Below are 24,117 nucleotides of genomic sequence, written 5' to 3'. Positions count from 1 at the left end.
TGATAAACTTTTCCCAGTCATATATTTTCATCTCAGTGAAATGATTAACAGGCTAATGATGCCAACCTCTGTTGTCTTTCTCATTGTGAGACCTGGAACTCCTTAATATAAGCTTCACTGTACTGGACACTCTTAGAAAGAAAGCTGTTACCTAGAACGTAAAACGGGTTCTTCGGCTGTCCCCATAGGAAAACCCTTTGAATAACTCGTTTTGGTTCCATGCAGAACCCTTTTGGTTCCATGCAGAACCCTTTTGGTTCCAGGTAGAACCCTTTTCGGTTCCATGTTGAACCCGTTCCCCAGAGGGTTCTACATGGAACCCAAAAGGGTTCTTCCTTGAATCAAAAATGTTCAATTCCCTCATGCACAAGTACAGTGAGTTCTCCTATGGGGACAGCTGAAGAACCCTTTTGGAACCCTTTTCTCTAAGAGTGTACTGTACCTCTCTCAGGGAGCGTCCCAATTGGCACCCTATTCCTATTCACTACTTTTAACCAGAGACCTGAGGGCCCTGGTCAAGAGAAGCGCACTATGTAGGGAATAGGGTGCCATTTGGGGCGGGAGGGCCTCTCTCACTCATGGTGCTGTTCCTGTATCTAACCATAGCCATGTGACTCTCTCTGACCCTCACCTCTGTTGACCTTTGACATTGGCTGTGTCCCATAATGGCACCCTATTCCCTACACAGTACACTACTTTCGACCCATAGGACTCTGGTCAAAAGTAGTGCACTATATATAGAATAGAGTGCCATTTGGGACAAAGTCGTGTCTTTGACGTGCTGGTTCAAATTCTGCGTCTTTGATTCATCATAATAATAATTGTCAGCTGGCTCAGGACTAAGTATCCTCAGGCATATTGCTGGGAGAGCCTGTGTGTGTGTGTGTGTGTGTGTGTGTGTGTGTGTGTGTGTGTGTGTGTGTGTGTGTGTGTGTGTGTGTGTGTGTGTGTGTGTGTGTGTGTGTGTGTGTGTGTGTGTGTGTGTGTGTGTGTTTGTGTGTGTGTGTGTGTGTGTGTGTGTGTGTGTGCATCTTCTGTGATTGTGTGTGTGCGTGTGCGCATCTTCTGTGATTGTGTGTGTGTGTGTGTGTGCGCATCTTCTGTGATTGTGTGAACTCCCAGGTTGTGTGCATAAGAGGAATCTTACTCACACTCATCACTTCTGCACGTTAGCATACCATAAGCATACCATACTACCACCAGTGAAATGGTCACATGGTCACCTAGGGTTAAATGGTAAATCCAGCTCTCCATTTGGCACAGACTGCTCTATAATGCACTATAAACATACTATAGATGTACTGTAGATGTACTATAGATGTACTGTAGATGTACTATAGATGTACTATAAATGTACTGTAGATGTACTATAGACGTACTGTAGATGTACTATAGATGTACTATAGATGTACTATAGATGTACTATAAATGTACTGTAGACGTACTATAAACATACTGTAGATGTTCTATAGATGTACTATAGATGTACTATAGATGTACTATAGATGTACTATAAATGTACTGTAGACGTACTATAAACATACTGTAGATGTTCTATAGATGTACTATAGATGTACTATAGATGTACTATAGATGTACTATAAATGTACTGTAGACGTACTATAGATGTACTATAGATGTACTATAGATGTACTATAGATGTACTATAGATGTACTATAGATGTACTATAGATGTACTATAGACGTACTGTAGATGTACTATAGATGTACTATAGATGTACTATAGATGTACTATAAACATACTGTAGATGTACTATAGATGTACTATAAACATACTGTAGATGTACTATAGATGTACTGTAGATGTACTATAAACATACTGTAGAGGTACTATAGATGTACTGTAGATGTACTATAAACATACTGTAGAGGTACTATAGATGTACTATGAACATACTGTAGAGGTACTATAGATGTACTGTAGATGTACTATAAACATACTGTAGAGGTACTATAGATGTACTATAAACATACTGTAGAGGTACTATAGATGTACTGTAGATGTACTATAAACATACTGTAGAGGTACTATAGATGTACTGTAGATGTACTATAGATGTTCTATAGATGTACTGTAGATGTACTGTAGATGTTCTATAGATGTACTGTAGATGTACTATAGATGTACTGTAGATGTACTATACACTTATGGTATTATATTCCCTGACAAGGGGATTGTATTCCATTGCAGCCCAGACTATAATCCCACTCTGTTTTGGGATTTTGGAAAACCGGGAACCATTCAAATCTCTGTAGTGCTAGCTGCCAAAACCAACAGCTGTCAGTTATGAAGAGCAGGGATTTAATCAGACAGATAAAAGATTTAGGCTTCAGGTACCATGTGACCAATTCATTAGGTAGCAGAGATCCACACAGATGCTCTGTAGTGAAGCAAGACACTTCAATGTCCTCCCCATAGTTTAACTCTCAGAGCTCCACTCTACGCTGCGTCTCAAATGGCATGCTAATCCCTATATAGTGCACTTCTTTTGACTCGACCCTTACGTAGATCCCTATGTGCCCTGGTCTAAAGTAGTGTTCTATATAGGGAACGGGGTGCCATTTGGGATGTTTCTGAATAGTCATTAGCCAGGAGACACTCGTCTAATTGGTTGTAATTTTATCTCTGTGATCACGATCCCAACATGTGGTAGATTGGTAATGGGCGATTGCTCCAAAATCACAATGACTCCTCCTGCACCATGAATATGGATAGGCACGGATACTGTACGGAGAGGGATCATCTGCATAGGAGGGAACAGAGTGGAGGGAACACAGAACAGTCTGCTTGTCTATAGGACATCATGTGGTCTGGATGGACTAAGTCCTGTTGTTGTCATGTTGTTTGTCTATAGGACATCATGTGGTCTGGATGGACTAAGGCCTGTTGTTGTCATGTTGTTTGTCTATAGGACATCATGTGGTCTGGATGGACTAAGTCCTGTTGTTGTCATGTTGTTTGTCTATAGGACATCATGTGGTCTGGATGGACTAAGTCCTGTTGTTGTCATGTTGTTTGTCTATAGGACATCATGTGGTCTGGATGGACTAAGTCCTGTTGTTGTCATGTTGTTTGTCTATAGGACATCATGTGGTCTGGATGGACTAAGGCCTGTTAGAGCCTGCTGTCATGTTGTTTGTCCTCTTTGAGAGGGGCAGGCCTGTTCCAACTTCCAACTGCATTTTGTTTGATATGATAAGCAAATCATCAATCATGTTGCATTCTGCTAAACTTGTACATTTGTCATTTCCCCCCAAATAATGCCATACTTTCTCCCTACCCTCTTCCAATCTGGGGGCTTCGCCCTTTTGCCCTTCCTTGCTGTCTCTTTCTGCCTTCTCCTTAAACTCTCCCCCCTGTCTCTACTTTATCTATCATGCCCTTCCCCTCTGCCCCCCGTCTCTACTTTACCTATCATGCCCTTCCCCTCTGCCCCCCGTCTCTACTTTATCTATCATGCCCTTCCCCTCTGCCCCCCTGTCTCTACTTTATCTATCATGCCCTTCCCCTCTGCCCCCTGTCTCTACTTTATCTATCATGCCCTTCCCCTCTCCCCCCGTCTCTACTTTATCTATCATGCCCTTCCCCTCTGCCCCCCTGTCTCTACTTTATCTATCATGCCCTTCCCCTCTGCCCCCCCGTCTCTACTTTATCTATCATGCCCTTCCCCTCTGCCCCCCCGTCTCTACTTTATCTATCATGCCCTTCCCCTCTGCCCCCCTGTCTCTACTTTATCTATCATGCCCTTCCCCTCTGCCCCCCTGTCTCTACTTTATCTATCATGCCCTTCCCCTCTGCCCCCCTGTCTCTACTTTATCTATCATGCCCTTCCCCTCTTCCCCCCTGTCTACTTTATCTATCATGCCCTTCCCCTCTGCCCCCCGTCTCTACTTTATCTATCATGCCCTTCCCCTTTGCTCTGTTTCTTTCTCTCTCTCCATATTCTTTCTATATCTCTCTTTCTATTTGCCTCTGGTCCTCTTCTCCCTCCACCTCCCCGCTCCACCCTCTTTCTCTCTACCCCTCCCCTTTCTATCTCTCTCCACCTGTCTCCCCTTCTCTCTCTACCCTCCCTCTCTCCACCCCCCCCCCCTCCTCTCTCTCTACCCCTCCCCTCTCTCTCTCTTTCCACCCCTTTCCCTCCACCCAGGATCTGGATAAGACCCATACAGAGATCATGCGTCACCACACCAGTATCAGTGAGCTGAAGAGAAGCTTCATGGAGTCTGTTCCGGAGCCGCGGCAGAGCGAGTGGGACAAACGCCTGTCCACCCACTCACCCTTCCGCACGGCCAGCATCAACGGACAGCTGCAGTCAGGCACTGACGGGGTGAGTCAACAACCAACAGAACTGAAATGAATAGAACGGCCCTCCTCATTCAAGTCAGTGATGTCATAATGGGTGAACTGGTGTGTGTGTGTATCCATGAGTTGACCAGTCAAATCGCCAGGGTTACGGGCTCTAAGCCCCTTCTAGAGATTCTATTTCTATGGAGTCAACAGAACAACCAGTCTTGGTACAGAGTCGGAGACAGCCATAGCAGTCCATGTTACTCAGAGACACAGACAGGCCTTTATCCTCTTTAGTCCCACTCATAGCACCACTAGGACAGAGACAGCCATAGCAGTCCATGTTACTCAGAGACACAGACAGGCCTTTTATCCTCTTTAGTCCCACTCATAGCACCACCAGGACAGAGACAGCCATAGCAGAACATGTTACTCAGAGACACAGACAGGCCTTTTATCCTCTTTAGTCCCACTCATAGCACCACCAGGACAGAGACAGCCATAGCAGAACATGTTACTCAGAGACACAGACAGGCCTTTATCCTCTTTAGTCCCACTCATAGCACCACCAGGACAGAGACAGCCATAGCAGAACATGTTACTCAGAGACACAGACAGGCCTTTTATCCTCTTTAGTCCCACTCATAGCACCACCAGGACAGAGACAGCCATAGCAGAACATGTTACTCAGAGACACAGACAGGCCTTTTATCCTCTTTAGTCCCACTCATAGCACCACCAGGACAGAGACAGCCATAGCAGAACATGTTACTCAGAGACACAGACAGGCCTTTATCCTCTTTAGTCCCACTCATAGCACCACCAGGACAGAGACAGCCATAGCAGAACATGTTACTCAGAGACACAGACAGGCCTTTATCCTCTTTAGTTCCACTCATAGCACCACCAGGACAGAGACAACCATAGCAGTCCATGTTTACTCAGAGACACAGACAGGCCTTTATCCTCTTTAGTCCCACTCATAGCACCACCAGGACAGAGACAACCATAGCAGAACATGTTACTCAGAGACACAGACAGACCTTTATCCTCTTTAGTCCCACTCATAGCACCACCAGGACAGAGACAGCCATAGCAGAACATGTTACTCAGAGACACAGACAGGCCTTTTATCCTCTTTAGTCCCACTCATAGCACCACCAGGACAGAGACAACCATAGCAGAACATGTTACTCAGAGACACAGACAGACCTTTATCCTCTTTAGTCCCACTCATAGCACCACCAGGACAGAGACAACCATAGCAGAACATGTTACTCAGAGACACAGACAGACCTTTATCCTCTTTAGTCCCACTCATAGCACCACTAGGACAGAGACAACCATAGCAGTCCATGTTACTCAGAGACACAGACAGGCCTTTATCCTCTTTAGTCCCACTCATAGCACCACCAGGACAGAGACAGCCATAGCAGTCCATGTTACTCAGAGACACAGACAGGCCTTTATCCTCTTTAGTCCCACTCATAGCACCACCAGGATTCCTGACAACAATGTGATGTTTGAAGTGAAAGATGGTACATTTGACTCGCTTTTATGCATTTAGCACCAGTTTACGGAGATGAATGTTTTGTTTATGTGCTTTCATTTTCAATTGAAGATGTGTTTTGACCTTCTTTGAGCAACTTTTCTTGCTCTGTTGTTTTACTAGTTGTAATTTTGGATTGCACATTCGTCATTAGTCCCAGTAGGGGGTACTGTTGTCTTTTCTCACGTCATTCATGTGTTGTTTTTGACACGAATCAATGTCTAGTCTCTAATCTAGAGGATGCAATCATGTTAGTCAATGTCAGGTTTCTAGACAATGGCAGAACATTACAGCGGTGATGTGCTGTGGTAATTTGAAAGAAAAGTATATATTTTTTTAATTTCCTCATACTTGGTACAGAGGAATAGATTATTTTAAATTCCCTAAGGATATACAGTTCGCAGGTTCATAGTCGGCAGATGGAATGCTTCAGAGAGCTTCATCAAGTGTTCAACGGTTTCTCTGTGTCTGTGTATCTCTGTGTGTACAGTGGACATGCTCTTGGAGTCTCTCTGTGTATATTCGTATGTGTGAAGATTGTGTGTGTGTGTGTGTCTGTGTGTGCGTGTGTGTGTGCGTGTGTGCAGGTGAGGACGGCCTCCCTATCACCTGCATACAGAGTAGTTGGTGGCGTATCAGAGGTAAAGGTACTCTAATTCAGTCCTTACTGGCCATACAGGGGCTGAGCTGGGCTGCAGTAAGCGAACACTAGCAGGACTGCGCTCTCCCACCCCTGGCCCCGTCACAACCTACTTTTATAGATGCCCCTTCCAAACCACACCCCCTAACCTTTCCCAAACCCTCCCCCCTCACCACTGCCTCCGCTCCATGATTGGCTGTTGCCAGCTTTTGTCTTCCTGCTTTGATCTGCCAATCAAATCGCATGGCTGGGTTTGACCCGATAGTAGTGAAGCTGCATGACTCAGTGATGATGGTGGTGATGATGATGATGATGATGATGATGTCTGACGTAGTGATGAGAGACTGAAGAACAAAAAACTAAACGCAAACAACCAAAAAACAAACAATGACAACAACAACAAAGAACTGACCTCCTCCTCCCCCTCTTCATTTCATTGTCTCTCCTCCTCCCTGACCTGTATCTCTCCCTCACTGGTTGTTTTATGTTTTATGTTCTCTCTCTCTCTTCCCCCCTTGTGTCATCTCTCAATCCTCCTCCTCCTCGTCTTCCTCCTCCTCCTCTCCTTTCAAAGTCGTGCCCTGCCCCACATTCATATCCACTCCCTCCTCCTCCTCCTCCTCCTCCATATCTTCCACCACCTCCTCCTCTACCTCCACCCCCTTCTCCCGAGGAGGATCCGGAGACCCAGAGAGGTGTTCAGGCCTTGGGTCACCGAGCATCACCGCTCCCCTCCCCTCGCCCCTCTACTGCCATGGGGCTGAAAAAACAATTTTACTCCCAGACTTGAAGCTGCCTCCAGCTACCTGGGTATCCTGCCTGCTCCAGACCCTTCTCACGTCCTGCCTATGTACCTGAAGACTACTAAGCACTTCCCTCAGAACATTTAACAACACATCTAAAATAATAATAATAATCTTAACTTTCAATTTTCTCTATTGGAGTATAGGCATTTTTAAACGATAGGCCTATAGCACAATTTCTATCAATGGAGATTATCATGTTTCTAAAATATCACTAAAATATACATAAACAATTGCAGTATAATACACTAGTCTGGTGATTTACCAAGCAGTCTTACCTGACTTGATATTGTATGTAAAACATTTCAGATGTCTTTTTCTATCTTCATGAACACATTACCAACAAATCACAAATATGAGCCTCCCAATTCCCAATAGACCTCAATGTATTTGATAAGCTCATCTCTCATTGACTGACTGACTGGCTGTCAGATGGCAGTGAGGAGGAGGGAACACTGTGGTCTAGCCAACCTGCATCAAGCCAGTTCCTATGGTGGTTCTCCGCGTAACGCTGTTACGGTCCAAGACGTTGCACTGCCAAACAAACGGTTTGCACTAGCTAGCATTTTACCTGCCAGAGAAGGCCTTTATCCAATCTAACCCCAGCCATCCAATCTAACCCCAGCCATCCAATCTAACCCCAGCCATCCAATCTAACCCCAGCCATCCAATCTAACCCCAGCCATCCAATCTAACCCCAGCCATTCAATCTAACCCCAGCCATCCAATCTAACCCCAGCCATCCAATCTAACCCCAGCCATCCAATCTAACCCCAGCCATCCAATCAAACCCCATCCATCCAATCTAACCCCAGCCATCCAATCAAACCCCAGCCATCCAATCTATACCCAGCCATCCATTGTAACCCCAGCCATGGAGGAGCAGAGACCCATAAAAACTCTCCAGTCCCAAGTATGCTGCTGCTGCTGTCACCGCTTCCCTGGAGGTTGGTCCGGCCTGGTCCGGCCACCCTGGACCCTAACTCTCACTGCCCAGAAACCGGGAGTCTGAGTCAGGCTGAAGCTCAGTGATGGAACCCACCACTCACTAATGTCAGAGTTCAGAGAGAACTTTATTTAAAAAATCTGAAGGAGACTCTTCCCCTCCGCCCGCACTTACAACCTTACATTCCAACATTTACCTACTCCCCAACCTCCCTCCTACCCCACTCCCCCCGTCCCTTCCCCTCCTAACCCACTCCCACTCTCTCCCCTGTCCCTTCCTCTCCTACCCCGCTACCTGCCCTGCCCTGTCCTCATCCCTTCCCCTCCTAACCCACTCCCTCCCCTGTCCTCATCCCTTCCCCTCCTAACCCACTCCATCCCCTGTCCTCATCCCTTCCCCTCCTAACCCACTCCCTCCCCTGTCCTCATCCCTTCCCCTCTTAAACTACTCCCTCCCCTGTCCTCATCCCTTCCCCTCCTAACCCACTCCCTCCCCTGTCCTCATCCCTTCCCCTCCTAACCCACTCCCTCCCCTGTCCTCATCCCTTCCCCTCTTAACCTACTCCCTCCCCTGTCCTCATCCCTTCCCCTCCTAACCCACTCCCTCCCCTGCCCTCTTCCCTTCCCCTCCTAACCCACTCCCTACCCTCTCCATTCCTCTCCTAACCCACTCCCTGTCCTCATCCCTTCCCCTCCTAACCCACTCCCTACCCTCTTCCCATCCTCCCCTAATTCCTGCCTGTCGGTTGGCCATTCCCCCACGTCTGTTCATTGTTCTCTGTCTCTCTTGGTCTCCCGTTGCTGAACACAGCGAGGGAAGCGTCCTCTGTTTGAATACCAGGTAAGATTACTGAGACAGCAACAGCAGGCCTCCTCGGGCCCCGGGGGACCACCGCTCCTCAGACACCCCTATCTACAGGAGGAAGAAGATTATACTTCTGATGATGACGAGGAGGAGGAGGAGGAAGAGGAGGTTCGGGGCAGGGGTAACACTCTGAGGGTCTCTATCGACATGCCTGAGGAGGAGGACAGGGCAGGGGGGCCCTCAGCCTGCCAGCTGTACCCAGCCATGCTCCAGCTCAAAACGCCGCACGTCTCCTTCTCCCTCCTGTCTGGACTGCTGGTCATGTTTCTCACTCTGTGTTGGCTGGTGTTAATCTGACTGGCCGGTCCGGTGGAGAGAGAGAGAGCCCTCTAATGAACTGAACCAGCCGGTGACTGGCTGGTCCGGTGGACAGAGAGAGAGCCCTCTAATGAACTGAACCAGCCGGTGACTGGCTGGTCCGGTGGACAGAGAGAGAGCCCTCTAATGAACTGAACCAGCCGGTGACTGGCCGGTCCGGTGGACAGAGAGAGAGCCCTCTAATGAACTGAACCAGCAGGTGACTGGCCGGTCCGGTGGAGAAAGAGAGCCCCCTACTGAAGTACCGCTGTTGAAGGACAGAGAGACACACACACACACACACACACACACACACACACACACACACACACACACACACACACACACACACACACACACACACACACACACACACACACACACACACACACACACAGAGACAGACAGACAGACAGACAGACAGACAGACAGACAGACAGACAGACAGACACACACACACACACATACAGACACACCCACAGACAGACAGACAGACACAGACAGCCACACACACATACAGACACACCCACAGACAGACACACACACAGACAGACACACCCACAGACAGACACAGACACACCACACCCACAGACAGACAGACACACACATACACATACAGACACACACAGACACATACAGACACACACAGACACACACACATAGACACATACACACACAGACACACACACATAGACACATACACACACAGACACACACACACACACACACACACACACACACACACACACACACACACACACACACACACACACACACACACACACACACACACACACACACACACACACACACACACAGACAGACAGACAGACAGACAGACAGACAGACAGACAGACAGACAGACAGACAGACAGACAGACATCCCTATTGAACATTACACTGAGTGAATAATGGTCGTTGCATTGTGGAGTTATGGCATGATTGTTCTTGCCAGCACCTTATTTTTCAGGAAGTGTTGAGAGCTGTACATGCCTGAGCTCCCTCGCTACCAGAGTCTTATAGCCGGACTTCAAGGAGCTTCTAGAACTTTTACTTACAATATTCCATGGTGAAAAATGAAAAGCCATCCAGTGTTACTAACAAACTTTGTCTGCTATAACCTGACTCTTTCACTGCTTGTGTTTAGCCTGTAGACTACTGTATATTTTCTCTGTTCATCCACAGAATCTACCCGTATCATAGTCACGCATCAATGTCAATGGAAGCCTAAGGGAAAATGTGATTTAATTTGTCTCTTAGTGTTTCTATCAGTCAGTGTAGCATAGTATCTCCAGGACAGTGCTGTGCTGTGTGGCAGAATCTCTCCAACAGCCTGAGAGATCTGTATCGCTGATCTTAGATCAGGTCCCTGCTCTTATTCATTATGATTTAACAGGCAAAACTGACCCTAGATCAGTACTCCTACTCTGACTTTGTGAACACAGGCCCTGGTCATGCTACAGCAGAGAGCTGCTGTCTGTCTGATGCTTTTCTAGGCATGAGCAGAAAGGACAGACGGGACGGACAGAGACAGGACAGACTGGATAGAGACAGGACAGACAGGACAGGGACAGGACAGAAAGGACAAACAGGACAGGGACAGGACAGACAGGATAGAGACAGGACAGACAGGACAGACATATTAGATAGGACAGACAGGACAGGACAGACAGACAGGGTAGACGGAACACTCAGGTTGTATTTAAGAGAAGAACCCGTGAGTTATTACTAGAGGTCTCTCATGTAACTGAAATGGCCTTTCAACCCATGTTGCTGTTGTTGCACTCCTAAAAACACGGCCTGCGTTCCAAATAGCACCCTATTCTCTATATAGTGCTCTGCTTTTTAAAAGCAGTGGGCTAAATATGGACTAGATGGTGTACTTGGCTCACTTGTTAACCTGACTGACATCGCTACAGGTAACGCAGAGATGGTGTACTTGGCTCACTTGTTAACCTGACTGACATCACTACAGGTAACCAAAAAGGAACACTGGTTGCTAAGCATTCCACTACTGTTGATGGTGGCCTGCCACTTCCTCCTCTGCTTGCTTTAAATCAACAATCACTGCCTGCTGAGAGAGAGAGAGAGAGAGAGAGAGAGAGAGAGAGAGAGAGAGAGAGAGAGAGAGAGAGAGAGAGAGAGAGAGAGAGACAGAGAGAGAGAGAGAGAGAGAGAGAGTTTTACTGTTTTACTTTTCAGACTGATTTTAAACTAAAATAATATGTATCAAACCCACTTGCTGATTATTCATCTAACTAGTGAGTTTGGATTGAAGATGCTGTACGTGTCAACGCTTGACTGGTTTAGAGACTTTTGGAATGTCTTCCTATATGAAATGCCACCACTCATGGATGGAGTCTAAAGCCATTGAAATGCTATGTGAGATGTGTGGATCATGGTTACAGCCAAGTTGCATTGATCAGTATGTTGCCATTAGAAATACCCTGGGAAAGTATTGTTTACCAATGGACTGGTGGTGGTGGAAGTGTAATCAATAACTGTGTGCATGTGAGTACACGTGTATTAGTGTGTGTTTACGGTGTGTGTGTGTAGATAAATGTGTATACGACTATTATAACACACAATGTTATTATTATAGGAACTTGATTCGCTAGAAAGATAGACCTTTTTTTTATTATGTTCACTGTGAAACTTCCCGTAGGAAAGCTATTATCTCTATATTGATCTAGTATGTGTTGTTTTATATCATTCACTATTACATTGTTGTTAATATCGTAATGTTAGTCAGAGTCGATGAGGATTTACTTAAACCATAATTAAAGGTGAAAGTCATTTGTCGACTGTAAAATAAATCTATTCAGGCATGCTTACTTTAGTTATGTATCTGTACTGTGTCTGTAAGTCATTGAGATGTGTTTACAAATGGCATACAGTGACAGTCAAACGTTTGGACACACCTACTCATTCAAGGGTTTTTCTTTAACGTTCAAAGTTCCTGATTTTTTCCGTATTGACTGGCATTAAAGTAATGATGGACTGTCATTTCTCTTTGTGTAACGGTTGTCCTCCTCCTCTTCGGACGAAGAGGAGGAGTAGGGATTGGACCAAAGCGCAGCGTGGAATGTAGACATAATTAAGTTTATTAAAGTAAAGACGAAAACCGAAAACACTTCAACAAACTACAAAATAACAAAACGACGTAGACAGACCTGAACATGGAACTTACATAAATACACGAAGAACTCACGAACAGGAACAGACTACATCAAACGAACGAACAAACCGAAACAGTCCCGTGTGGTGCAACATACACAGACACAGAAGACAACCACCCACAAACAAACAGTGTGAACAGCCTACCTTTATATGGTTCTCAATCAGAGGGAAAGTCAAACACCTGTCTCTGATTGAGAACCATATAAGGCTAATTACAAATGCCCTAAACATAGAAACACAAAACATAGAATGCCCACCCCAACTCACGCCCTGACCAACTAAACACATACAAAAATAACAGAAAACAGGTCAGGAACGTGACACTTTGCTTATTTGAGCTGTTCTTGCCATAATATGGACTTGGGATTTACCAAATAGGGCTATCTTCTGTATACCACCCCTACCTTGTCACAACACAACTGATTGGCTCAAACGCCTTAAGAAGGAAAAAAAATGCCACAAATGAACTTTTAACAAGGCACACCTGTTAATTGAAATGCATTCCAGGTGACTACCTCATGAAGCTGGTTGAGAGAATGCCAAGAGTGTTCAAAGCTGTCTTCAAGGCAAAGGGTGGCTACTTTGAAGATTCTAAAATATATTTTGATTTGTTGAACACTTTTTTGGTTACTACATGATTCCATTTGTGTTATATCATAGTTTTGATGTCTTCACTATTATTCTACAACGTAGAAAATAGTAAAAAAAATAAGAAAAACCCTTGAATGATGTCACGCTGGTATGAATGATTCGGGAGACAGGCGCAGGAATGCGTAATAGTTTAAAATAAAATTGTACTCAAATTACGGCGTGCCGTGTAAAAGACACGGGGACGAAGACCAAACAAACACGTAACAAAAAACACAGGGTTGAAAAACAAACAAAAGAGAGAGGAGAACCTCGAATAAATAACACACGCGCATGATGATTACCACACGGGACGAGACCCGTACTCATCTGATCAATCCACAGGGGTACGAAAGCCAAAACACACAGCACAGGTTCTCACACGCACCAACGGACATTGTAACAATAATCGGCAGCTCAATGGAAACCAAAGGGCACACTTATACAAGTACTAATCAGTGGGAATAAGGGGACAGGTGTGTTAATGAAAGTTCCGGAGGGATCCGTGACAAATGAGTCGGTGTGTCCAAACTTTTGACTGCTACTGTACATTACTACTGTTCTGTTTCATTCTGTGGTGTCCCTTGTATGCTAAGACGTGAAGGGAGTATTCATTTTGAATGTGAGTGTATTCTCATCTTCTCTCTAATTCGGGATATCCACTCTTTCCACATTTTTTTTTATTACGTTTTGGGGGGGTTGTATGTTTTGCTGCTAATTAGGGAACTCCCCTCAACCCCCCCTATTCTGATTTTGACCCTCTAGTTCACTCTCTTGGTCTCTAACTCCAGGAAGGAAACTAGGCCTAGAAATTAGGTCTCCCTAATTATTAGTTTTGCCATGTGGAGAGCTTGACTTTGAAAAGAACTACACAGTGAGAAGATTGCCCTGCTTTGAACAGATGTCCAGTCCAGCATGCACTCTGTTATAGCTGTCATATCACATACCTGCTCCTTTCATGGGCTCAAAATGATACCCGACTTGACTATGTGGACTAAATCAAATGACTTTTGCTCTCATTCTCTCTCTACCACCGTCACTCACTCTTTCTTTCTCTGTCTCTTTCTGCCTCTTTTTTATCTCTCTCTCTCTCTGCTTCTCTTTTTCATCTTCCTCTCTTTCCCCTCTCCGTCTCTCCCTCCCTACCTCCCTGGCAAAGAGTTTGAGATGAAAGATTAAAAAGCTAAATTTAAGTAATTTTTGATGCCTCTGATTTAGCATAATCTGCATATCTGAAGGCTGGTGTGTGGATATTTGGCGTGGCTGGTTGCCAGGGGCCTGTGGCTGGCTTGGTCCTCCTCTCCATCGTCCCAGAGGCCGGGGCGCTCTTACTATGAAAAGCACACAACTCGACCCCTGAGAAGCGCTCTTATTATGAAAAGCGCACAGCTGGACCCCCCGACGGGGATAGTCTGGTTACTTTACAGTGATTTATCACATTGGATGAGTCCCAAATGTCATCACAATACCTGTGCACTACTTTTGACCAGAGCCCTATGGTGCCATTTGGGATGCAGTTTTGTTGCTGTGCTGCAGCCCATCTTTCGGGGAGCTCTCTCTCTCTCTGGGGAGCTCTCTCTCTCTCTGGGGAGCTCTCTCTCTCTCTCTCTGGGGAGCTCTCTCTCTCTCTCTCTGGGGAGCTCTCTCTCTCTCTGGGGAGCTCTCTCTCTCTCTCTCTGGGGAGCTCTCTCTCTCTCTCTCTGGGGAGCTCTCTCTCTCTCTCTCTGGGGAGCTCTCTCTCTCTCTGGGGGAGCACTCTCTCTCTCTCTCTCTGGGGAGCTCTCTCTCTATGGGGAGCTCTCTCTCTCTCTCTCTGGGGAGCTCTGTCTCTCTCTGGGGAGCTCTCTCTCTCTGGGGAGCGCTCTCTCTCTCTGGGGAGCTCTCTCTCTCTCTGGGGAGCTCTCTCTCTGGGGGAGCTCTCTCTCTCTCTCTCTCTCTCTCTCTGGGGAGCTCTCTTTCTATGGGGAGCTCTCTCTCTCTCTCTCTGGGGAGCTCTCTCTCTCTCTCTGGGGAGCTCTCTCTCTCTCTGGGGAGCTCTCTCTCTCTCTGGGGAGCTCTCTCTCTCTGGGGAGCTCTCTCTCTCTCTGGGGAGCTCTCTCTCTATGGGGAGCGCTCTCTCTCTGGGGAGCTCTCTCTCTCTCTGGGGAGATCTCTCTTTCTCTCTGGGGAGCTCTCTCTCTCTCTCTGGGGAGCTCTCTCTCTCTCTCTGGGGAGCTCTCTGTCTATGGGGAGCGCTCTCTCTCTGGGGAGCTCTCTCTCTCTCTGGGGAGCTCTCTCTCTCTCTCTCTGGGGAGCTCTCTCTCTCTCTCTCTGGGGAGCTCTCTCTCTCTCTCTCTGGGGAGCTCTCTCTCTCTCTCTCTGGGGAGCTCTCTCTCTCTGGGGAGCTCTCTCTCTCTCTCTCTGGGGAGCTCTCTCTCTATGGGGAGCTCTCTCTCTCTCTGGGGAGCTCTGTCTCTCTCTGGGGAGCTCTCTCTCTCTGGGGAGCGCTCTCTCTCTCTGGGGAGCTCTCTCTCTCTCTGGGGAGCTCTCTCTCTCTCTCTCTCTCTGGGGAGCTCTCTCTCTATGGGGAGCTCTCTCTCTCTCTCTCTGGGGAGCTCTCTCTCTCTCTGGGGAGCTCTCTCTCTATGGGGAGCTCTCTCTCTCTCTGGGGAGCTCTCTCTCTCTCTGGGGAGCTCTCTCTCTCTGGGGAGCTCTCTCTCTCTCTGGGGAGCTCTCTCTCTCTCTGGGGAGCTCTCTCTCTCTCTCTGGGGAGCTCTCTCTCTCTGGGGAGCTCTCTCTCTCTCTGGGGAGCTCTCTCTCTCTCTGGGGAGCTCTCTCTCTCTGGGGAGCTCTCTCTCTGGGGAGCTCTCTCTCTCTCTGGGGAGCTCTCTCTCTCTCTGGGGAGCTCGCTCTCTCTCTCTGGGGAGCTCTCTCTCTCTCTGGGGAGCTCTCTCTCTCTGGGGAGCTCTCTCTCTCTCTGGGGAGCTCTCTCTCTGGGGAGCTCTCTCTCTCTGGGGAGCTCTCTCTCTCTATGGGGAGCTCTCTCTCTCTCTGGGGAGCTCTCTCTCTCTCTCTCTCTCTCTCTCTCTGGGGAGCTCTCTCTCTCTCTCTCTGGGGAGCTCTCTCTCTCTCTGGGGAGCTCTCTCTCTCTCTGGGGACCTCTCTCTCTCTGGGGAGCGCTCTCTCTCTGGGGAGCTCTCTCTTTCTGGGGAGCTCTCTCTCTCTCTGGGGAGCTCTCTCTCTGGGGAGCTCTCTCTCTCTCTGGGGAGCTCTCTCTGGGGAGCTCTCTCTCTCTCTGGGGAGCTCTCTCTCTCTCTGGGGAGCTCTCTCTCTCTGGGGAGCTCTCTCTCTCTGGGGAGCTCTCTCTCTCTCTGGGGATCTCTCTCTCTCTCTGGGGAGCTCTCTCTCTCTCTGGAGAGCTCTCTCTCTCTGGGGAGCTCTCTCTCTCTGGGGAGCTCTTTCTCTCTCTGGGGAGCTCTCTCTCTCTTTGGGGAGCTCTCTCTCTCTGGGGAGCTCTCTCTCTCTGGGGAGCTCTCTCACTCTGGGGAGCTCTCTCTCTCTATGGGGAGCTCTCTCTCTCTCTGGGGGAGCTCTCTCTCTCTCTGGGGAGCTCTCTCTCTCTGGGGGAGCTCTCTCTCTCTGGGGGATAGTGGATAGTCATGTAGTATGAACATGGAATAGTCACATAGTATGAACAGGGGATCGTCACATAGTGTGAACAGGGGATAGTCACATAGTGTGAACAGGGGATAGTCACATAGTGTGAATAGGGGATAGTCACATAGTGTGAACAGGGGATAGTCACATAGTGTGAACAGGGAATAGTCACATAGTGTGAATAGGGGATCGCCACATAGTGTGTATAGTGGATCGTCACATAGTGTGAATAGGGGATAGTCACATAGTGTAAACAGGGGATCGTCACATAGTGTGAACAGGGGATAGTCACATAGTGTGAATAGGGGATCGCCACATAGTGTGAATAGGGGATCGTCACACAGTGTGAATAGGGGATCGCCACATAGTGTGTATAGTGGATCGTCACATAGTGTGAATAGGGGATCGTCACATAGTGTGAATAGGGGATAGTCACATAGCGTGAATAGGGGATAGTCACATAGTGTGAATAGGGGATCGTCACACAGTGTGAATAGGGGATAGTCACATAGTTTGAACAGGGGATCGTCACATAGTATAAATAGGGGATCGTCACATAGTGTGAATAGGGGATAGCCACATAGTGTGAACAGGGGATCGTCACATAGTGTGAATAGGGGATAGTCACATAGTGTGAGAATAGGGGATAGTCACATAGTGTGAACAGGGGATAGTCACACAGTGTGAATAGGGGATCGTCACATAGTGTGAATAGGGGATCGCCACATAGTGTGAATAGGGGATCGCCACATAGTGTGAATAGGGGATCGCCACATAGTGTGAATAGGGGATAGTCACATAGTGTGAATAGGGCATAGTCACATAGTGTGAATAGGGGATAGTCACATAGTGTGAATAGGGGATCGTCACACAGTGTGAATAGGGGATCGTCACATAGTGTGAATAGGGGATCGCCACATAGTGTGAATAGGGGATCGCCACATAGTGTGAATAGGGGATCGCCACATAGTGTGAATAGGGGATAGTCACATAGTGTGAATAGGGGATCATCACATAGTGTGAATAGGGGATAGTCGTATAGTATGAATTTTATATCTATGCTAGTATCTATCTAGTATTTTCAGGCCGTACTTCACACTATGAGGGTTCTGTATTTATGGGTCATAGGTCATAGTGTGTCTATTTTAGACATAGATGGGTTGGGAGAGAATACAGTATAGAGGAAAAAAATATTTAATTCACTGTATGTATGCTGCATATAGTAGTTATGCCGTAGTATAGTGGGTTCTGATAGATCAAACAAGCAGTTAGATACAGTGGCCTTCAGAAAGTATTCATACTCCTCCACTTATTCCATATTTTGTTGTTTTACAGCCTGAATTCAAAATGGATGATTTTTTTTTTTCTCTCTCACCCATTTTACACACACAATACCCAATAATCACAAAGGGAAAAATATTTGTTTCGATTTTTTTTTTTTATATATATATTGAAAATGAAATACAGAAATATTTCAGTTACATAAGTATTCACACCCCTGAGTCAATACATGTTAGAATCACCTTTGGCAGCGATTACAGCTGTGAGTCATTCTGGGTAAGTTTCTAAGAGCTTTCATACCTGGATTGTACAATATTTGCACATGAACTGTTTTTGGCATTTTTTCAAGCAATGTCAGGTTGGTTGTTGATCATTGCTAGACAACCGATTTAAGTCAAAACTGTAACTAGGCCGCTCAGGAACATTCAATGTCGTCTTGGTAAGCAACTCCAGTGTATAGTTGGCCTTGTGTTTTAGGTTATTGTCCTGCTGAAAGGTGAATTCATCTCCTAGTGTCTGATGGAAAGCAGACAGAACCAGATTTTCCTCGAGGATTTTGCCTGTGCTTATAGCTGTATTGTGTTTCTTTTTATCCCCCCCAAAAACTCCCAAGTCCTTGCCAATGACAAGCATTACCATAACATGATGCAGATCCACCATGCTTGAAAATATTAAGAGTGGTATTCAGTGACGTGTCGTATTGGATTTGCCCCAAACATAACGCTTTGTATTCAGGACATACAGTTCATTTGCCACATTCTTTTCAGTTTTACTTTTGTGCCTTATTGCAAACACTGCTTCCTTTTTTTCCACTCTGTCATTTAGGTTAGTATTAGGTAGTGTAATAGCTGTCGCTTTCCTCATCCTCAGATGAGGTGAGGAGAGAAGGATCTTCAGACCAATATGCGGAGTCAGGGAAATATGCCATCTTTATTTATAACGAAAACTGATGACACGAAACAAAACACTTTAACAAACTACAAAATAAGAAAACGACGTACACGCAACCTGAACATAAACTTACATGGACAAACGTAAACTCACGAACAGGAACGGACATCGAAACATACGAACAGCCAAACAGCTCCAAAAGTGAATACATCTAACATAACGAAGACATCACAGGAGACAATCACCCACAAACAAACAGTGAGAATGCCCTACCTAAATATGACTCTTGATTAGAGGAAAATGCCAACCACCTGCCTCTAATCAAGAGCCATACCAGGCAAACCGAAACCAACATAGAAACAGATAACATAGACTGCCCACCCAAAACACATGCCCTGACCAAAAACACATAAAAACTAACATAAATAGGTCAGGACTGTTACAGTACCCCCCCCCCAAGGTGCGAACGCCGGGCGCACCAGCACAAAGTCCAGGGGAGGGTCCGGGTGGGCAGTTGACCACGGTGGTGGTTCCGGTTCAGGACGCTGTCCCCATACCACCATAGTCACTCCCCTCTTCTTTCTACCCCTTCTAATGCCCACCCTAACACTACCTTCCCCTAAATAAACAGCTAGCACCAGGACAAGGGGCAGCACCGGGACAAGGGGTAGCACCGGGACAAGGGGCAGCACCAGAACAAGGGGCAGCACCAGGATAAGGACCATCACTGGAATAAGGGGCAGCACCGGGACAAGGGGCAGCACCGGGACAAGGGGCAGCACCGGGACAAGGGGCAACACCGGGACAAGGGGCAACACCGGGACAAGGGGCAACACCGGGACAAGGGGCAGATCCCGGCTGAAGGACTCTGGCAGGTCCTGTTTGGACGGCTCTGGCAGGTCCATACAGGCTGACGGCTCTCGACGCTCATGGCAGACTGACGGCTCTCGACGCTCATGGCAGACTGACGGCTCTCGACGCTCATGGCAGACTGACGGCTCTCGACGCTCATGGCAGGCTGACGGCTCTCGACGCTCATGGCGCTCTGACGGCTCTCGACGCTCATGGCGCTCTGACGGCTCTGGCTGCTCATGGCGCTCTGACGGCTCTGGCTGCTCATGGCTCTCTGACGGCTCTGGCTGCTCATGGCTCTCTGACGGCTCTGGCTGCTCATGGCTCTCTGACGGCTCTGGCTGCTCATGGCTCTCTGACGGCTCTGGCTGCTCATGGCTCTCTGACGGCTCTGGCTGCTCATGGCTCGCTGACGGCTCTGGCAGATCCTGTCTGATTGGCGGCTCTGGCAGATCCTGTCTGGTTGGCGGCTCTGGCAGATCCTGTCTGGTTGGCGGCTCTGGCAGATCCTGTCTGGTTGGCGGCTCTGGCAGATCCTGTCTGGCGGGCGGCTCTAGCGGCTCCTGTCTGGCTGACGGCTCTAGCGGCTCCTGTCTGGCGGATGGCTCTGTAGGCTCATGGCAGACGGGCGGCTTTGCAGGCTCATGGCAGACGGGCGGCTTTGCAGGCTCCTGGCAGACGGATGGCTCAGATGGCGCTGGGGAGACGGATGGCTCAGATGGCGCTGGGGAGACGGATGGCTCAGATGGCGCTGGGGAGACGGATGGCTCAGATGGCGCTGGGGAGACGGATGGCTCTGGCCGCATACGGCGCACTGTAGACCTGGTGCGTGGTGCCGGAACTGGAGGCACCGGGCTAATGATAAGCACCTTCCTACTAGTGCGTGGAGCAGGGACAGGGCACACTGAACTCTCAAAGCGTACTCTATACCTGGTGCGTGGTACCGGCACTGGTGGCACCTGGCTGAGGGCACGCACCTCAGGACTAGTACGGGGAGAAGTGACAGTGTGTACAGGACTTAGGAGACGCACAGGTGGCTTAGTGCGTAGGGCCGGAACTGGAGGCACTGAACTGGATACACGCACTATAGGGAGAGTGCGTGGAGGAGGAACAGGGCTCTGGAAATGCACTGGTAGCCTAGTGCGTAATGTAGGCACTGTAGGTACTAGGCTGGGGCGGGGAGGTGGCGCCGGAAATACCGGACCGTGCAGGCGTACTGGCTCTCTTGAGCATTGAGCCTGCCCAACCTTACCTGGTTGAATGCTCCCGGTCGCCCTGCCAGTGCGGCGAGGTGGAATAGCCCGCACTGGGCTATGCAGGCGAACCGGGGAAACCATGCGTAAGGCAGGTGCCATGTATGCCGGCCCGAGGAGACGCACTGGAGACCAGACGCGTTGAGCCGGCCTCATGACACCTGGCTCAATGCCCAATCTAGCCCTCCCAGTGCGGGGAGGTGGAATAACCCGCACTGGGCTATGCACTCGTACAGGAGACACCGTGCGCTCTACTGCGTAACACGGTGTCTGCCCGTACTCCCGCTCTCCACGGTTAGCCTGGGAAGTGGGCGCAGGTCTCCTACCTGCCCTTGGCCCACTACCCTTTAGCCTCCCCCCAAGAAATTTTTGGGAGTTACTCACGGGCTTTTCGGGCTTCCGTGCAAAACGTGTCCCCTCATAATTCCGGTTTCGAGCTTGATTCTCCGGCTTCCATCCACGTCTCCTAGCTGCCTCCTTAAACCACCGCTCTTGGGCTGTGGCTGCCTCACTCTTCTCACGAGAGCAGCGATGTTCTCCAGTTTGCGCCCAGGGTCCTCTACCAGACAGGATCTCCTCCCAAGTCCAAAAGTCCTTGTTGCTCCGTCGAGCATTCCCATACCGCTTGGTCTCTGTATTTTGGTGGGTGATTCTGTAATAGCTGTCGCTTTCCTCATCCTCAGATGAGGTGAGGAGAGAAGGATCTTCAGACCAATATGCGGAGTCAGGGAAATATGCCATCTTTATTTATAACGAAAACTGATGACACGAAACAAAACACTTTAACAAACTACAAAATAAGAAAACGACGTACACGCAACCTGAACATAAACTTACATGGACAAACGTAAACTCACGAACAGGAACGGACATCGAAACATACGAACAGCCAAACAGCTCCAAAAGTGAATACATCTAACATAACGAAGACATCACAGGAGACAATCACCCACAAACAAACAGTGAGAATGCCCTACCTAAATATGACTCTTGATTAGAGGAAAATGCCAACCACCTGCCTCTAATCAAGAGCCATACCAGGCAAACCGAAACCAACATAGAAACAGATAACATAGACTGCCCACCCAAAACACATGCCCTGACCAAAAACACATAAAAACTAACATAAATAGGTCAGGACTGTTACAGGTAGTAACTACAATGCTGTTGATCCATCCTTAGTTTTCTCCTATCACAGCCATTCAACTCTGTAACTGCTTTAAAGTCTCCATTGGCCTCATGGTGAAATACCTGAGCGGTTTCCTTCCTCTCCGGCAACTGCATTAGGGAGGACACCTGTATCTTTGTCGTGACTGGTTGTATTTATACACCATCCAAGTGTAATTAATAACTTCCCCATGCTCAAAGGGATATTCATTGTCTGTTTTTGTAGTTGATTTACCAATATACCAATAGGTGTCCTTCTTTGCGAGGCATTGGAAAACCTCCCTGATCTTTGTGGTTGTATCTGTGCTTGAAATTCACTGCTCGACTGAGTGACCTTACAGATCATTTTATGTGTGGGGTACAGAGATGAGGTATTATACACTATTTTTTCACACAGAATGAGTCTATGCAACTTATTATGTGACATGTTAAGCACATTTTTACTCCTGAACATATTTAGGCGTTGCCATAACAAAGGAGTTAAATACTTATTGACTCAAGACATTTCAGCTTTTCATTTTTTATTAAATTGTAAAAAGTTCTGAAAACATAATTCCACTTTGACATTATGGGGTATTGTGTGTAGATCAGTGAGACATCTCAATCCCTTTGTAAATTCAAGCTGAACAAGTGAAGGAGTGTGAACACTTTTTGAAGGCAGATAATATATACGACAAACTCAATATTCACCGTGTGTATTCTCCCTCTTTCCTCACAGTCTAACGTGGTGAAAACTCAGACAATCACCATCTCAGACGTGTCTAACTCCCTGCGAGGAGACATCTATAACAAGGAGGTCCCCATCGTGCACACTGAGACCAAGACCATTACCTACGAGTCAGCACAGGTGAGAGGCATCGTTAGAAATTGTCGTTTTTAAATAAAAACCCTTTATTAATTTAATGACTCTGTGTTAACAGTGAACTGGGTCGTATTCATAAGGGTACCCAACGGGGGGAAAAAAACGTTTTAAAAAGTCTCGCAACGGAAAATGAAAACAAGCAATTTCATATTGGACAAATCCTATTTCAGTTTGTTTTTTTCCTTTTGGTGCCTAATGAACATGAGCCTGTTTTTTTGTCTTAATCCCAGCCGGTAGATAACGTAATCCTAAATGAACCCCTTTTCTCCCCCTTGTGTTAACATAGTGTCTCCTTCAGCCCGTAGACAGCATGGCAGAGAGGGACTCTGGAGTGCTGCTGAGTGCCCAGACCATCACCTCAGAGACAGTCAGTACAACCACCACCACTCAGATCACCAAGGTACGTCCTGGGCTTCCTGGTCTACGATCAGTTTGGCTAGATGATTTAGATTTGAGTAATTTAGCACAGGGATTCCGAACGTATTTTGCGTCGTGAACCACCGATTGAGGTGTCTTTTGAGTCGTGACCAATGTTCCCTCTAAGCTGCACGCGTGCGCAGGACTGCCACAACAGAAGAAATATCAGCCCACGCAGAGAAGCATTGAACTTCACTTAACTTTCTAGTTTTCCCCTTTAGTTAACACTCTCAACGTTTCCCTTTACTGTGGGAATTGTGATCGAATCAATGCATTATTAGCCACTTTCAATGCAACATACCGAAACAAAACGAACTATGCAAGAGATTTTGTTGTAGGCAGAACGCATCGGAGTAGGATTCTATTGCATTGACAGGCCCGACTCAGGCCCATACTATATACAGACCGGTGCGCCACAACCAATCAGAGCTAAGGTAACCCTATATGCAAATAGACCATTGCCTTATATGGATCTGTGCCATTCATTTTGAACTGGACTGTGTTTACAGCATGTGAGTAGCGAGAGCTACATGTAACCAC

At 47.5% G+C, this 24,117-nt stretch overlaps 1 protein-coding gene across 8 annotated transcripts in view; it reads left to right on the top strand.

The window, feature by feature from the left end:
* The window catches only part of LOC129820269 (protein 4.1-like), a 129,425-nt gene that overhangs the window by 91,333 nt on the left and 13,975 nt on the right, over positions 1-24,117 (top strand). For 4 of the 8 annotated variants that reach the window (XM_055877319.1, XM_055877322.1, XM_055877323.1 and 1 more), the window contains 3 exons: positions 4,173-4,352; positions 23,017-23,145; positions 23,447-23,560. In XM_055877319.1, the coding sequence (XP_055733294.1) occupies positions 4,173-4,352; positions 23,017-23,145; positions 23,447-23,560 (423 nt within the window). Of the gene's footprint in view, positions 1-4,172; positions 4,353-6,448; positions 6,503-7,075; positions 12,251-23,016; positions 23,146-23,446; positions 23,561-24,117 lie in introns of those variants that run through there. The other 4 variants (XM_055877326.1, XM_055877320.1, XM_055877321.1 and 1 more) reach the window with 3 other exon arrangements.

Source organism: Salvelinus fontinalis, chromosome 22 (genome assembly GCF_029448725.1).
Source record: "Salvelinus fontinalis isolate EN_2023a chromosome 22, ASM2944872v1, whole genome shotgun sequence".
Classification (NCBI taxonomy): Eukaryota; Metazoa; Chordata; class Actinopteri; order Salmoniformes; family Salmonidae; genus Salvelinus; species Salvelinus fontinalis.
This window is presented reverse-complemented; position numbering and strand designations above follow the sequence as displayed.